Source organism: Pelobates fuscus, chromosome 3, assembly GCF_036172605.1.
Source record: "Pelobates fuscus isolate aPelFus1 chromosome 3, aPelFus1.pri, whole genome shotgun sequence".
Lineage (NCBI taxonomy): Eukaryota > Metazoa > Chordata > Amphibia > Anura > Pelobatidae > Pelobates > Pelobates fuscus.
In genome coordinates, this window is record NC_086319.1 from 323,785,938 (window position 1) to 323,804,021 (window position 18,084).

Below are 18,084 nucleotides of genomic sequence, written 5' to 3' on the forward strand. Positions count from 1 at the left end.
TCTCTGAAATTAGCTGTAGTTATTCTGGTGACTGTAGTGTAGCTTTAAGAAATATAAAGACGTTTAAGAGTTATCATATAATTGCGGAAGTATTTTGTTGCTGAAGAATCACTCCAATTACAGTACATATACACGGGGCTGCACTTTGGCTTGTAAGTATGATAACCTAAATATATATATATATATTTTTTGTAAATCTGATTTTTTTTTTCATGCGTAAATATACAAACTAGAGATTCGTAGATCTCTGAAGGAATAGGAATTTTACAAACAATTGTATGATGTATCCGAGAACTGGTATCAGATGTTAAATACTATCCTCTGGGCTCGCAGGCCCACCGTAGTGACGGACACGCAGGTCCCTTGTGGTATTGCCATTTTTGAGTGTGATTTTTGCGTTTACTTTATATATGTCTAAAAAAATGAACAGTGAGTATTTCTAGTTTCATTAACCATAATGAGTTCCATAAACATAAACATATTTCGTTTTTACAACTGGAAGGTTTCAAAATGTATGCAAGCTTAGTAGATCGTAGGCTATGTTTCTGGTTAGTCTCGTAATTCCCGTAAACCACAGGAAGACATTGTGCCTGGGGGTCAGCACTCCCCCGAACTCGTATTTGCGAGTGTTCGTGTTTGTTTTCGGCTATTCTATTTTGCTCGCATGGTATCCGCCACTACAGCGATAATGGACAGCGATACCATGTATCTTTGAGGAGGAGCCCGCGTTTCGCCTGATTCACCTGTCCTCTTCTCTATATTGCTGTTAATCTAGGGTATGCTATGGTAGACTTCCTCGCTCCCACCGAGGTGCGAGTGGTGCGAGGTCTATAAGGAGAGAGATGTGTGTTGAGTGCGGGTAAGTCATGAGGCATTGTGAGTGTTATGTGCCGATTCTTCAGCTATACTCCCTGTGTTTAGAATGCTTAATGATATGTGTCACAAAACGCATAAGAGATAGGACCCGTGCCGGGTTGTGGTGTTGTTAAGTGTGTTTCACCTACTACAGGTATAGTGAGCTGTGTATCATGTGGTCAGTCCGTCCGGCCCCTACTCCTGGCCCCCCCGTCCCGGCACCCCGGCAGTTGGCCAAGGGAAAGCGAGAAGTGAGAGTGGAACAGTGTGGAAAGGTATGGTAAGGTGATGTACGGTATGATCTGTGTTACGTGGGCCCTGTCCCAGCCGGCGTCCCTTCTGTGGCCCTGGCGGCATCTCCATCCCGCCTGTATTGGGCTATGTGTAGGAAACAGGGTAACCACATCTCTGCGTGTCTGGTTCCTCGTCCTGTCAGAGAGGCGTGTGTTTCTTCTGCTGCCTGGATGTCTTCTACCCTGTGGATCCATTCTCTTTTAGTGGGTACTGTAGTTTTTTTCCAGTGTACCGGTATGGTCGCTTTGGCCGCATTTAGCAGGTGGCGGAGTATCGATTTTTTGTATAGCGGGATTGGTTGCGTCGAAATGTGGAGCAGGGCCAGTTCCGCACTCCAATCCGGTATGTCTCCCAGGATATAAATATATATTTTTTAGACACATAAACCTATATATATTTTAGACACATTCTGTACAAAGTTAGTATATGAAATTAGGACAAAGCTGATAATGTTATAGCTTACCTAAAAGGACCGCAGTTTATGGATGGCTTATACCTTACTATTGAGAAGACAGTTGGAAGCATGCAGAGAAACAGCATGAAGAGTAGCATAGCCAGGTAGAAATTATTAGATCTGCAATAGAAATACAGATACATTAAATTTTCTAACATGGACTCTCCATTCCATTCTCTTCTCATATCACTATATATCTAAAACCTCCAATTGCATAATATCCAGTGCCACATAAGGGAACACTCAGAGCACCAAAACAACTTCATCTAAATGAATAATGATGTGGATGCAGTGGTGGGGATTATCAATATAAGTTTATATAATTTATTCAAAGATTCGGTGTCACAATGTAAAGTTTTAGTGCTGGGCATTGGATGTGATATAGGGCAGGGATTTTGGAAAGACTTGAAGGAACACTGTAGCGCTAGGAATATATATCTTTATTCCTAACCCTACAGTCACGTCAGGCCCCCCTAAGTGCAAAAATAAGAAAATTAAAATATTTCAATTTAATTACTCACCTTATCTCCATCACCAAGTCTCCCTTGCTGCTGTGACCTTCTACTCCTACAATTGCTCCATAGAGAATTATTGTATTCAATGATTCTCCAAGGCTGACCATGACGGCAATGACATCACAGTATGTATTGGTATGAGAGCCAGGAGTCTTACATCCTCGTTTCCAAGCCTTCTAAAGAGTTAAATAGAGGGTTTTCGGGGGGTAGGACATGGATAGATGGGAGGACGGCAGGCTCTATAACAACTTTAATAATATAAAGTTGTTAAAGTGCCTACATTTTCCTTATGAATCAATATATATGAAAGCAGCCATAAAATATAATCCTGGGGTGAAGTCTTTTTGCTACCTATCATCACCCCTGCAACCAACTATTGATTTCCATCTCTATTGCATGGTGTTCATATACAGTATTGAATTGCACTACAAGTTGTCTAGTTGCATGCCTGTGACACAGTATCTTACTAACCTTGAAGCTCTGAAAACTTGCTGATGGGGAACATTGCAAGTCAGCACTGCCCAGCTTCTTAAATACATCAGTCCTATCAATTTGAAAACATTGAACGCTGGTAGACAGGGCGAAAAAAAGGCTCCCATCCTACAACGAGAACATTTAGATTTATAAGTTAGTCTGACAGAACACATCGGTAATTGCATTTCAAGCTGTTGAGAATGTTATGCTTGGGAACATTTGCCCTTCATCGAAATAATGTTATAGTGTTTATATAAAAATCATTTCTTGAGATGTAAAAAACAAACAAATAATTTATGTTTATCATTACAGATGCACTAAGCATTTTCAGACACGGTAGTAAAGATGTTCTGGATAATAACAGGGAATTTAAGCATTTTAGCATTGTAATTTACAATATATGGACAAACGTATTGGGAAACACCTCTTAATTATTGTATTCATGTGTTTAAATCAGATCCATTGCAATGGGTGTATCAAATTGAACACCAAGCCTTGCAGTCTGCTTTTACAAACATTTGTTTAAATAGTGGGTCGCTCTGAAGAGCTCAGTGAATTCAAGAGTGGTACTGTTATAGAATGCCACCTTTGCAATAAGTAAATTTGTGAAATTTCATGCCTGCTAGATACTGTAACGATATCTTACCGCTCTCCTCCGGACCCGCGTGGCACAGCTCCAACTTCCGACACTTCCGGGAGGCGGCGTAGCTTGTCGGACACCAGCCGCTCCACTTATGAAGGGGCGCATGCGCGTCGACGTCATAATGACTATGCCGCAAAAATTCAAACTATTTCACACTCCCTGACATTTTGGGGGCTTGAAGTTAAAGCTACAGACGCTCCACTATAAAAGGGCGCCTTTTGTTCTTGTTCAGTGCCCTATTGTGGTTCTTTTCTTGGTTCCCTCTAGTGCTTATTGTTTTCTCCATTTGTCTCTTCGTATTTTGACCCAGCTTGCCTTCTCAACTACTCTCCTCTGGTATCCCGACTTGGACTGGTTTTCTTGTTTCTCCGATTCTGTGTAATCCTTGACTTCGGCAAGTTTGTTTGTTATTTCTACTCTCTGGTATTCTCTGTCTCTTGGCTATTTTCCTCGACTATTCTATACGTTGAACCTGGCCATCCTAAGGTCCGGTAATACATCTCCTTGATAGGTTTCACCCTGCGTGTTTGGGTCACTACCGTGACAGATATTCCACGGTCAACTATAAGTGGTATTATTGGAAAGTGGAAACATTTAGGAGCAGCAGCAACTCAGCCATGAACCGGGAAACCACATAAAGTCACAGAGCAGGGTCACCCAGTGTTGAGGCACATGGTTGGTAAAAGTTGCCAATCCTCTGCTGATTCCATACTTGAAGAGTTCCAAACTTCCACTGGCATTAATATCAGCACAAAACTGTGGAATGGGTTTCCATGGCCTGTCAGCTGTATGCAAACCTCACATCACCAAGTACAATGCCAACTGTTGGATCAAGTGGTGTAATGCATGCTGCCATTGGACTCTAGAGCAGTATAAACCTTGTTGTGTGGAGTGACCAATCATGCTTCTCCGACCAATCATGCTTCTCCTGGCCTTGGCGTATGCCAGGAGAATATTACCTGCCTGACTGCATTGTGCCAAATGTAAAGTTTGGTGGAGCAGGGATAATGGTATGGGGCTGTTTTGCAGGAGTTGGGCTCAGGGGAATCTTAATGTTTCAGCATACTAAGACATTTTGGACAATGTGGTGCTTTGGGGAAGGCCCTTTTGTATTCCAGCATGACTGTACCCCAGTACACAAAGCAAGGTCCATAAAGACATGGTTGGATAAGTTTGGTGTGAAAGAACTTGACTGACACGCACAGAGCCCTGACCTCAACCCCATCAAACACCTTTGGGATGACCTGGAACAGCGATTGAGAGCCTTTTCATCCAACATCAGTGCCAGACATCACAAATGCTCTACTGGATAAGTGGGCACACCTTCCCATAGAATTACTCCAAAATATTATAAAAAGACTTCACAGAAAAGTGGAAGCTGTTATAGCTGTAAAGGGGGGGACCAATGTCTATGTTTTTAGAATGCAATGTCATAAAAGTCCCTGTTGATGTAATGCTCAGATGTTCCGATACGTTTGTCTATATAGTATATATGTTGGCTGAACATAATGCTGCAAATTACTATTTCTGTTACAGCGACTGGAGTACAATTTTCTGCACATATTTATGTAATAGTCTGCAGAACCCTGTGTTAGTAGAATTGTATACAATGCATTTATTGTTGTTTAAATGCTGTTGGAAAAGGGTGACATGAAGATCTTTTGATCATTTCTAAAATAGAATTGAATTCATAAGAATGAATGTCATTTTATCACTGGCCATACTGCCACTGCATGGATTAGGATTAGGATTATGCTGTTAGGATTAGGATGAGATTTGTGTTTTATTTGTTTTGGAGGAATTTCGAGTTAGAGTTAGTTTCAGGGTTTTTTGGGCCTTGAGTAAAGTTGCATGAGTAAGGGATGAGGAAAAACAGAGTTACAGTTTGGAGGGTTTAGGGTTTGGTATAAACTGTAACCAGTGCCTCCAGTGCATATTCTGCAGGCAAGTCGTGCTTATATAGTGCACGCTGCGGAGTTACGGAACGGTGGTATTCCCTACAAGGAATAGGAGCCTTGTTTCTCTCTTTTAGCAGTTATGACCAGATGTGGGTTCACCCTGTTCATTTTTGAAGAAATTTCAACCATGGTTCCCAAATACCCCGGTAAAGTGTATATGTATGTACAATAGATGCGTTTAGTTCCTCTAGGACTCTGATTCCCCTTTAAGAATCCATTCTCTTATAGAAGGAACTGTTTGTCTTTTCTAGAATAGGGGTATCAGTAGATTGGCTGCGGTCAGCAGGTGGAATATCAGTATATTGGTGGGTTTGTGCCTCTGAACTTCAATGATCCTGAATAGAAGGGTTTTGGGATGTAAGGGTAGAGGTACTGCCATGATTATCTTAATGAGTTTCGTCATCTTGTCCCAGAATCGTTGAATAATGGGGCATGACCACCATATATGTGCTAGTGTGCCATGTGGCTTTTGGCATCTCTAGCAGCTATCCGGGGTAGTTGGGTGGAATCTGTGGACGTGAGTGGAGGAATAGTGCCATCTTGCTTTTTGCTTGTATTTGCCCTCTCGGATATTGGTGCTAATTGTTGTTTAGTGAATTTGTCTGAAAGTGGTTGACCACTCCTTTTGAGACATTACAATTTGGAGATCTGAGGTCCATGCTCTAGTGTATTGGGGGGCTCATCTGGTAGTCCTGATGTAGCATCATGCTAAATATGGACAGATGTTTATGTGAGAGTTTTTGATTCATACATTATGTTTCTAAAGTGGAGTGTGTTCGCGTGATGGTAGCTAGGTCGAAATTGGATTTCAAGAAGTGGGTAAGTTGGTTATAGCTAAATGATTTTTAAGGTCGAAGGTGTGTCTGTGGTTATCAGTTCTCTGAGAGGCACGATGCCTGAGGTCTGTAACATAGTTCCTAGTGTGAGATATGGTTATGTGAAAATTTGGCCCTATGTTGATGGTGTCATACCAGGGGTGAAGTGGAGGTTTTGAGTAATTAGATATAGTGGCGATGGGTGTGGAGCAAGAGATTTTAAGTGTCTGATCCCTTGCCAGCATTTCAATGTTGGTATAATAATCGGATGTGTACTATGTTGTGGTTGTACGAATATCTTCCCAGATTTGTGCCATGGGATTGTGTATAGAGGCACCTGAAACATAGTCGCCTTGATATGTACCCATTATTTCATTGTGTGTGGGTTGGACCATTCATAAATTCTCATTAGGAAACTGCTTTTTGGAAGACTTCAATATATGGCAGACCTAAGCCTTCCAGAGCTTTGAGTCTTGACAATATGTCAAATGGTGTCCTAGGGTGTTTGGGGGCCCATATGAATGTGGTGAACTGTTGTCTCACCTCTTTGAAAAAAGATTTTGGAATGAGAATTGGCAGCGCTTGCAGTAGGTAAAGCAGACGCGGGAGGGCATTTTTTAAATGTTGATCCAACATAACCAACCAAAGTGGGCATATTCTATTTGGAGAGGTTATTAGAAATGTAGTGCATATGTTTGAATTAATGAATGGGTAAGATGTACTCCTAAGTATTTGATAGTGAAAGTTAAGTTTAAGTTCAGTCTGGTCCGCCAGGGATACATGTAGATTCAGTATTTCGCTTTTAGGAAAATTAACTTTGAAGTTGGATAGTGTGCTGCATGAATTGATTTCTGCCACATAATGTGGCACAGTGATGATAGGGTTAGAAATGACGCACAGGAGGTCATCCGCAAAAGCTGCTAGTTTGTGTTTGGTTTGCACCGCTGTTATCCCATGTATGTTGGGGTTATCTCTTATACCCTGGAGGAAAGGCTCCATGAACAATACAAACAGAAGTGGGGAGAGGAGGCACCCCTGTTTCATGCCATTTCTAATGTGCACTGGGCCCGATAATTAGCCATTCATTTTTAGTTTTCCCGTTGGTTCCGAATATATTGCCCCCAACCACCATAGCCAAATTACATGGTTAGTAGTGTAGAGAAGAGCATTGATCAGTTCACCCCATCAAAAGCCTTCTCAGCAGTAGGCAGTAAGCTCTGTTGTTAAGATGATGTGGATAGATAGCTCAGGTTCAATAGTTTGGTGGTGTTATTTTTTGCTTCCCTGCCCGGCACGAAACTGGCTTGATCAGGGTGGACCAGTGTCTGCATGAATGGGCGTAGGTGAGTGGCTAGAACTTTGGTGAATCGTTTAAGGTCTACGTTTATCAGGTAAATAGGGTGTTAAGATAGTTGTAGATAATTGGAGCATACCAGAGCGGTACATATGGAAAGTTATTTCTACCGACTATTCCTATATCCATTGCCAATATCCGCAGCCGGTGGGATAGCGTTGGGTTCTACAAGTGTGGATGATGGGACATGTCTCGGTTAGGTCCCGTTCCTTTGCAGTAGTAGATTAATCGTAGATGGTGACTGTTTAGCAACTCGACTGTGCAGCATAGTTCATCCATTTCACATATTGGGTGTTGGAAAGTTATATATAGATATAAAGACATTTTTTTTTCTTTATTTATTTTTTTCTTTAGTGATCCACGCCGCCAAAGTTACAGTTATGGTGAGACACTTAGGAGGAGTCAAATGCACAAGTCATATAGATATTAGGTTGTCGCTTGGAATTATGTGATCGGACGCCTGGATGTGGATTGTGGTGCTTGTCTGTCCAACATTTCAAAATGGCATCTCTTGGGCTCTGTCTGCCAATGTTGGCGTTGTGAAAGGTTGGGGTCTGTATTAGGCTGGATAGATGCATACCAATCTTCCACCTGAACATCGGGTAAGTCCAGAGCTCTGAGGAAGTGGCATGCACCGATAAAGTGATCTTTGGTAGCAGCCATAGCTGAGATATTGGCTTCGACATTTGATTGCAGGTGTTGCATTTGGGAGAAGAGCAGGTCCCTGTCGTCTTCAAGGGATCTCACTCGCTCACCCACCTGGCGTATGTCAGTTCCCAGGGCCTCCAGTTTCTTCTGAAAAGACCTTTCAAGTTTGTGTAGCATACTCTCCATGTCTCTTTTCGTCTGGAGGTTTGCCAATATTTCTCAGAGGCATGGGTCAAGTTGTGAATGATAGGTGTCTGATCCCACCGGTCTTGACGGAGTAGAGCTGTCGCCCTGTGAAGTGAGCGCTATCTTGGGACCATCCTGGTCGACAGGCCTATCCACGGTGTCTCTGAAAAACCTTGTCCGGGAGCCGTATTTTGCTGTCTGCGTTTTCCCTGAGCCTTGGTGGGAGGATTGTTTTTTTGGGGGTTACCCATGATAGTGGATGTGCCTGGATTCAGCCGTTGGGGTTGAGGAGCTTAGCCGTAGAGGGCCCTTTTAAATAAATTATATAGAAAAGTATTGGAACAGAAGGATATAAGTTATGATTGCTTCAACATTATCAGCAGCTCATCAGCAGTCATTGTAAAGCAGATTAGCTCCTTTTCACAGCCTCTAAAGCATCAATGCAACTAGATGTAGAAATCGTTATGATATAGAATACTATTATATCGTAATATATGATATTATGATATAGAATGCTTCCTTTAGGCATATTGGTTGGTGCTCATTTTATTAGTCTACACACCCTGATGTTATAAAGGTCTTTACCTCTGAATATGTAGTATGTAGTAGCATTGGCAGACTGAATGGGTGTTCCCCAACACGGTTATTTTAATTAGATATAGGGAATAACATGTTCCTTGAATAGCTGCACTCAAATCAACTAAACAACTAAAAACAAAATTATGATTTGGTAAAATCCTTTTCAAGAATCTATTTCTGCTAGGTTTCTCTTCCTATAAATAATACGTACAATAAACACATACCAAATCATCCCTTGATTGTAGACCAGATGTAGAACATTTTCAGCAATTTTGAATTCACCATACTCCGGCTAAAAGTAGTGAAAATGCAAAATTTAAGCATATATTTTATATAATACATTGCTTTCCTGGAAAACTCTATAGAGAATGTCTTACATTTAACAATAATATACTATATAATAGATATCCTATCCCATAAATAATGTATTATGTTTTAAAAAGGGCAGGGAGTACTATACTGGTGTATATACATTATAAAGTGATACAGAGAAATACTGTACATAATGAAATAAAAAAATACAATGAACTAGTAACTATGAGGAAGTGTGACTCTGCTATGGTAGCGTCATTGAGATGTCATCAGCCACCCAGTGCTAGAATCCTGGGCTAATGTCAATTCTGTGCAAATTTTGCAGTGATACTCAATAATTGGCTGTCAAATGAATCTCTCAGCAAATAATTGGCTGTCAAATGAATCTCTCAGCCAATGAAAAGATAGCAACATCAGCATCCGGCTTCTGTAGCTCTGTAGAAGCTAGATGTCGCATATCCTGCTTCAGTGAAGACCTAGCACCCAGCAGGACTAAGTAAGAGGGCTGCAGTGGTTATAATGGTTGGAGTAACCCTTTAAGCAGAACGAGCACATTCATGTGGAATATACTGCCAACTGGAGTGCAAAAAGTGAAGTACTCATGGTTATATAAAGTTATAATGTAATGTATTTAAAGCCTGACAAAAAACAGAATTTATGTGTATGTCCGCAGATATCTAGAACATTTAAAATATGCTTTGTTATTCTACATTTTATTATGTTTTAAAACACTGATATGTGTTTTGTTCCACTGCATAATTGTAGCAAGAAAAAAAATCATACATTCTGTAAACAGTAATGGTGATAAATAGCAGGCTCCTGCTATACAGCTGTTATTACATTAAATTCTAGAAGGAAATTGAATTATTTGTCATCAGCTAGGTAAGATTTGAAAGATAAAACAACCTCATTACCATTAGTATTCTGTAATGATTGATTAATGATTTGAAAAAGCAATGAAGAAATCATTTACCAGCAATGTAATATTTGTAAACATTACAAAAAGAAGCAAAGCAAATCATTCTCCACTGTACATGCACATTTTGTGCTCTTACACTAAATCACAGTATGGCGACCTTCGGCACTCCAGGTTTATACATAACAGCCTGGATTCCAAGCCAGTTTATAGCCAGTGAATTAATTTGAGATTTTTAGTTCATGATCAGCTGTAGAGTAACTGGTTACCTACCTGTGAACTAATCCAATTTGCATATAAGTTGTCAACCTTTCTGAATTGTACGTTGTTACATTGCATTGATTGTCTTTCTCTACGTACTGGTCTGCATCTCTATTGAAAACTCTTTTTAAATATGGTCTCAGTGTTATGTTAACATACTTACTAATGTTATATCAGAATTTTGGTAATGAATCAAACTTGAGGTTTCACAGTTACTGTACAATGTCCAGGCCAGCATTAACATCGCTGTGTGTTGCTATTATTGTTTGTTTGGTACCACCTTCACCCCAATCACGTCTGCTCCAAAACCCATATTCTCCATCCATTATATTGGAAACCCTGACTCTACTGGTCTTGTCATGTCTACCTTTGGAGATGTGGAATGTCCCCTTTTCTTAGACCAGGGATAGGCAACCTTCGGCTCTCCAGATGTTGTGGACTACATCCCCCATAATGCTCTTACACACATAATGCTGGCAAAGCATCATGGGAGGTGTAGTCCAAAACATCTGCAGAGCCGAAGGTTGCTTATCCCTGTCTTAAACCATCACTTTTCTCTTTCTATCTCCCATTGTAAGTAGAAGATGATGAGTTCTGTGTCATGCTGAGAGCTACCATCTATGCATCAAAAATCGTACCACATCCATTGCCTAAACAATTGCAAATATATTTTCTATCTTATTTGAATATGTTTTCTTTACATACATTGTACTGTCTACTATTTAAAAAAAACAAAAAACTCTCAATTAAATAGTCGGACATACTTACAAACTTGCTTTCTAAATCCCAGCAACAGCAATCACTCAAATAGCGTACAAAAAGGCCACGGAAGAAGTCGATAAGAAGAATACTTGCCACAGTAAAAATCATATCGATTATAGAGAGCTTTAACATCTCCTGCAATACAGACAGACTGGAGTTACTTAAAGGAACACTATAGTCACCTAAACAACTTCAGCTTAATGAAGCAGTTTTAGTGTATTGATCATGCCTCTCAGGTTTTACTGCTCAATTCACTGCCATATAGGAGTTAAATCACTCTGTTTCTGTTTATGCAGCCATTGCCACACCTCCCCTGGCTATGATTGACACATCCTGCATGAAACAAAAAAATGGTTTCACTTTCAATCAGATGTAATTTACCTCAAACAATTGTATCTCTTGCTCTGTAAATTGAACTTTAATCACATACAGGAGGGTCTAGCAGAATCTAGCAAGCTATTAACATAGCAGGGGATAAGAAAATCGAAATTAAATAGAACTTGCAATAAAGAAAGGATGAACTTTAGATGACCCTTTACAGGAAGTGTTTATGAAGGCTGTGCAAGTCACATGCAGGGAGGTGTGACTAGGGTTCATAAACACAGTGAGGCTGCAGGGGCATGTTCTAGACACCCAAACTGCTTCATTAAGCTAAAGTTGTTTTGGTGACTATAGTGTCCGTTTAAGGATGGAATGATTCATTTGCTCCAAAACCTATGATGATATGTTGTCATACTCTTACCTGTCCAACATAGGTCTCCCAGCATTCACTTTTATGAAGTGAGGTAACTGAGACAACGGAGGAAGTTGTCTGGTTACTTAGTTGCATGGCTTTTGTTATGTTTTGATCCAAATCCAAAGCCAGAGTAGAGTTTCCTTGTTGCTCCAAATCCGGACTTGCTGTAGATAAGATGGTTAATGCTGTTGTGGCGAAAAGTGGAGCTGAATCTATAGATGTGTCATTGCTACTGTTCTGAAAGAACAAATTCGAAAACTATTACTGCCTACTCACAGAAAAGCCAGCAGATAACACATATTAATATTAATTAGTACTATTACTGTAACAAAAATAATAAAGTCAAAGTTTTTAGCTGAATTTGGAACAGCTCATCAACTCTTCATACACTTAGAATTCAAATCTAATTAGAAGCTTTTATTCAGTTAATACCAAATTCAAAAAGCATGAATCTTTTTGCGTCATAGGTTGATGCTGGAGACATTCTCTAGGGATATTGATAAACGTAGCTTAGTGGCGTTGCACCTTTCTTCTTGATTTTTGGGAGCACAGTCATGCTTTGAACCTTTCTTCCTACATCATCTAAAACGTACTTTAGTGGATTGAGACACCTGGAGGAATCTGAAGTCACTGTTTGCAGAACCAACTCAAGATGATGCTTTGTGATAGACCAAATATAATGATAAATAAAATCCCTCTTAACACCACCAACACCTATTCTAATGTGAAAGCTATCAACACCAAGACAATTTATAAACAGGGCATCTTAGGTCACCCCATCCAAAATAGATTCAATAAAGAAACATTTATTATGAACAGAAATAGTTACTGTGCATACATAAAAAATATTATAAACACATTTTACACCAGACAGATAAAATAAGTAAAAAATGATCAGCAAACCCTAATACTCACTGTACTAGAAAAGTACAATTAATTCCGTTCCAAGAGAGGTTTTGATCAGGAAAATGAAAGTCTACTAAAAATTTGATCTGGCTCTGAAAATAGATTATAAAATTCTGTAGGTTTCATCAGGGATTCTATACACTTTTCTTCATAGCCTGGTCCTCCTGAGGTAGGAGGTCAGGGGGTACATCAATTCTAGTTTTATGATGGGCAATTAATGAATTCCAAACATGGCTAAAAATGTACAATGCTATATACTTATGTACAGATGCTTCTGATCTCTTTGTAACTAGGCCATATTATCTTTGGGAATCCAGACAATTAATTTGAGACCACACATGACATAAAAAAAATGCCCCCAAACCAAAAATAGCATTGAAAATAACTTCCAAACGTTTAGTGAATGACCCTTTATTGAACTCACAATATACATTGTAAGTGTGGTGTTATTTGTCAAGCTCTCCCCAACTGCTTATGTGACAAGGTCTGGTAATACATTTAACTTGATCTCATGGTTCAGGGACCTGTCATAAATTCCTCTTCACTATTTGGTTCAATAACAGGAAAATAAAACATTGATTTCTATACCATTTCAGGGTATTCTTCAGCCGCCAACAAGATTTAAACCACTGCTTGCAAGACACAATTCACCTCATAGGGCTTAGTTAAAATCAGCCACATTAACCCTTAATATGCTGTAATCAATCATGCCACATGTACAGGGAAATTATTCTATTCATCCAGTACATGCATCACATTAGTGAACCATATTTTCAGAATGAAAAAATGAATACACACCACATTAATTGAAAATATCTTTGCAATGGACAATGAATCATGCCCACTGTTCATGACAAGTACTAATACCTTTATAAAGTGCATTAAATAATTACATGCACAGAACACTGTAAACTGTCATACTCACACTCATGATATTGACTTTGTCCAGTAGGGCAATTATTAAACTGTAGAGGTTTCCCAGATATAACACAAGAACCCTGAAAACCAGATTAATTATCCTGTTAAAAAGTCAGTCTTCTATTAAAGTACTGGACACAGACTATATATTTTACCGGCTCTTACCTTGCAAGCTGAAATCGTAATGTAGTTCTGGGATGGTACATTTCCAATGCAGCAACAAGCTCAAAAGCCGACGGAGCAATCATGGTAATTAGCGAGACAACAACGCTCACCTATAAAAAGGATACCTTTTTAATAGAATATTATTGCAATTATCTACTGAAAGATTACACAGCAATAAAATGTATTGATCAATATAGTCGTAGGGAAGCTGATTACTTATGGAACAAATTTACTAAAGCAGTCTACACCAGGATTCTTCAACTCTGTTCTTGAGAGTTCTAAAGAGTTTATGATGAGTTATCAAAATATAGCTTGCAAATGCATCACAACTTAATATGTTTCAGTAACTCTCTGGCTAGTATCAGTCATAAATATATCTAAAGGTCTACATTGATTAACAAAATAACTTGTTTTATTTAATAGAATTTATTTTTAGAATTATTATTGTCTTCAGAAGATTGATTGAAATGGAAACAAATGCCATACAAAGTACTTGTACAATTTAAATCAGTATGACCAGATGACCACAAAATCAAAGAAACTTAGTTCCTTGTCATTTCTGACAGTGATGTAATTAGATTTTACTGATCATGCGAATTGTAACTACATGGTCTGTACTCTGGTGGTTTACTTTGAGAAGATGGTATAGGTACGCTCTCATTAGCATTTAAAGAAACACTATAGGCACCAAAACAACTTAAGTTTAGTGAAGCAGTTTTGGTGTATAGATCATGCACCTTAGGTTGCATAATCTGCCAGTCCTTCTACTTACATTATGTTTTTACATGTTTACATATTGTTTGGCACAGTTCCAGCACAGTTCCAGTTCCAGAGAGGCAATGCAAAGCAAAACAAAACCAACAATGTGCATACTCAAAGGAGTTGATTTACTAATTGGCAGATTTGCTCATTAGTAGTAAATCATGAAATATTTTACATGAGTTTTAGAGTTCCCAATTACTAGCCTGAGTCTGGGTACAACTTCTGAGCCTAATGCACCACTTCCAGTGAATATTATTGTTCATGGTGTAAACATATTTTCATTAGAACAATGGGACTGCACATGCCCTTGTCCCGGTATCATTGACTAGGGAACATCTAGCCCATCAGTTTTTTCATTACACTTCACCAAATGCAGGATTGAGGAAGGGGTAGGGGACATCCACTGTTTCCTTCTCAGTAGTAATTTCCCTCCACCTCCCACAAACACAGAGGAGGTAAAGAGGTCCTTGTTAAAGAACCCCTTAATAATGGGAATCTAGGTATCGAATGGCATTTTTTTATGTCCCCATCCACCATGAATCAGTTCTCTCAATAGATGGTGTTATCTAACTATTTAAATGTTTTTTCTCTTTCAACACCAGAAAAGAGAACACATTGTGTTGTTTTGAAATACTTAATATTCCTCTTGGCACATGTGCCCAGTCAGCCTAAGCTAGGACTTTAATATGGGCCATCTAATTGAGATAATATTGGCAGTAAGAGTTTAGTAAATGTATCTAGCAGAAAATATATTGGACAAGGACAAATATACTTTTACCTCATTTTTTTCCCAAAGAGTTAGTTCAGTTTTTGTACGTTCAAGTTTTTGGGATCTATCCACCACAAAATATATGATGTAAATGCTGCCAGCAAGGGAGAGAAGAACTAGAATGTTTGCAAGGATCCGAAGGCTTATTGTGACTGCCCTAGGAATAAATGGTTACAGAAAGAACAGTAACGTATGCAAATACAGAGCAGTTGTATACACTTTTTATTTTACATATTAGGAGAGCATAATCAATTATCATCATTTAATTAAAGATACATAATCCACCGATCAGGCACAACATTAAAACCACAGATAGGTGAAGTGGATAACATTGTTTTCATTATTACCATGGCACCTGTCAAGGGGCGGGATATATTAGGCCATAAGTGAACAGTCATTTCTTGAATTTCATGTTTTGGAAACAAACAAATTGATCAGGCAAAAAGTGACTTTGCCAAGGGCCAAATAGTGGTGTCTAGACGACTGGGTCAATGCATCTCCAAAACAGCAAGTCTTGTGGGGTCTTCTCAGTATGTAGTGTTTAGTACCTACTAAAAGTGCTGCAAGGAAGGACAATTGGTGAATTAGCTGACGTCAGTTCATGGGCACCCAAAGCTTAATGTTTCATGTCGGGAGCGAAGGCTAACCCATGTGGTTCGATCACACAGAAGAGCTACTGTAGCTCATTTTGCTGAAAAATGTACTGCTGTCCATGATAGAAAGGTTTCAGAAGACACAGTGAATCTCAGGTTGCTGCATATCGGGCTGATTAGCTACAGAACGTTCAGAGTGCCCATGATGACCTCTGTTCAGTGCTGAAATCTCTCTTTGTATTGACCTGAGCGTCAGAATTCGACCATCGAGAAATGAATAAAGTATGAATCATGTATTTTGTTAGTTCAGGTGAATGGCCAGGAGTTTGTGCATTGTTTACTTAGGGAAGAGATGGAAGCAGGATGCATTTTAGGAAGACTAGTTTTTGGAGCCAAAATGTTGCTTTAACTGCTAATAAAGTCTGCTTACTTGAAACTACTTGGTGTGTACAGGCACATTTTAATTAGGATATGGGGTGAAGGTAGGTCAATGGAGGCAGTGTTATGCTCTGGGCAGTGTTGTGCTGGGAATCCTTGGATACTGGCATTCATGGGAATGTTGGTTTGACACGTACCATCTAACTAGAAACTGTTGCAGACCATTCACACCCCTTCATGGCAATGGTGTTCCTGGCTGGCAGTGGCCTCTTTCAGCAAGAAAATGCACCCAGCCACACTGTAACAATTCCTCAGGAATGGTTTGAGGAACATAGTTACATAGTTACATAGCTGAAAAGAGACTTGTGTCCATCAAGTTCAGCCTTCCCAGGGCCGGCGCTACCTGTTAGGCGGACTAGGCAGCCGCCTAGGGCGCCCCTTGGGAAGGGGCGCCGCCAGGAGCGCTGGCCCCCCTCATGCTAGAGCCGCCCGAGCGCTCTGTAGAGAGCCTCAGACGGCTGCAGCTTTGCCAGGGCTGGTGCATTCATGAGGGCGCACCGCCGGGGCTCAGCATGAGGAGAGGGACTGACAGGAGGGATTATGGTTTGTATTGGCCCCGAATATATTTATATAATGTTATCATATGCCCTCTAAGGTGCCGTTTTTCCAAACTAAAGAGATTTAAATTTTGTAACCTTTCTTCGTAACTAAAATGCACCATTCCTTTTATTAATTTTGTAGCTTGTCTCTGCACCTTATTTAGAACCTGTTCTTTTCTTTATTTCTGATCTAGTTCTCTTAAAAATATAAAACAGAGTAGGGACTATTTTGACTTATGTATTTTTGCTACACTTGACAATTTGTGACAAAAGAGTGGAGCTTAACCCCTTAAGGACACAGCTTCAGAAGCTTGTCTTTCACTTAATGACACAAGCATTTTTTGCATTTTTTGCTGTTTGCGTTCAACTGCAATTTGCATTTTACTAATTTATTGCACCGACGCATATTATATACCGTATTTTAAAGGACAGAAAGGGCTTTAATTTGATGTAACATATATTTACATAAATGCTTATTTATTATTTAAAAATACAGAAAAATGCAAAAAAAAATAAAAATATTGATTTTTTTTTACAGTTTTTGCACAATGTGTGCACAATTAGTGCAGGTTAAGGAAAGTAATTAAAAATAAATTAATTTAGTTGTTCTGATTTACAGAATATATAATGTGTCTGGGATTTTAAGTTTTTTTTGGTAGTTACAGGTCACAAAGCACAAGGAGTAAAATAAACTTTTAATGTGGAGCGATTTTAGAATTTGGTATGTTTGTCTTGTAAGCTTAATAGCCATAAAAGAAAACAAAATTGCCACACAAAAGTATATATTTATATAAAGTAGACACCACAGGCTATTTACCTAAGGTTGTTTTGACACTTTCTACGTAGCCATTTTACCGCCAACCTCTGCTAAATATTGGAGTAAAATGGTGTTTTTTGGGGGTTTTCGCACACAAACGTATAACAAAGAACTTCTCATGTGTATTTTGTAAAGTTGGTGTGTGCTATTCCTGTACAAAATTTTATTATGTGTTCAGTTACTTCTGCTGAGTACAACGGTACCCCCATTGTATGTCTTTGGCACTATTTTGTGAAGCTACAGTGCCATATAGGAGACCTGTCCTTTTCAGTATTCACAGTAGAATTTTGAGAGACGGATTTAATGAGCCTATGCTTCCATTTGGGGTATTATAACAGTTTGACTGTTCAAAAAACCCCCACAAAGGCCTACCATTTGTAAAAGTAGAAACCCCAGGGTATCTCATAATGTGCAT

At 39.3% G+C, this 18,084-nt stretch overlaps 1 protein-coding gene across 1 annotated transcript in view; it reads right to left on the reverse strand.

The window, feature by feature from the left end:
* Positions 1–18,084, reverse strand: part of TMC3 (transmembrane channel like 3) — a 66,471-nt gene that overhangs the window by 9,862 nt on the left and 38,525 nt on the right. Inside the window, exons 10-17 of the mRNA XM_063446295.1 lie at positions 15,292–15,439; positions 13,752–13,861; positions 13,594–13,666; positions 11,769–11,999; positions 11,033–11,161; positions 9,000–9,067; positions 2,590–2,718; positions 1,613–1,723 (exon numbers count right to left, since the gene is read on the reverse strand). Of these exons, the coding sequence (XP_063302365.1) occupies positions 1,613–1,723; positions 2,590–2,718; positions 9,000–9,067; positions 11,033–11,161; positions 11,769–11,999; positions 13,594–13,666; positions 13,752–13,861; positions 15,292–15,439 (999 nt within the window). The remainder of the gene's footprint in view (positions 1–1,612; positions 1,724–2,589; positions 2,719–8,999; positions 9,068–11,032; positions 11,162–11,768; positions 12,000–13,593; positions 13,667–13,751; positions 13,862–15,291; positions 15,440–18,084) is intronic.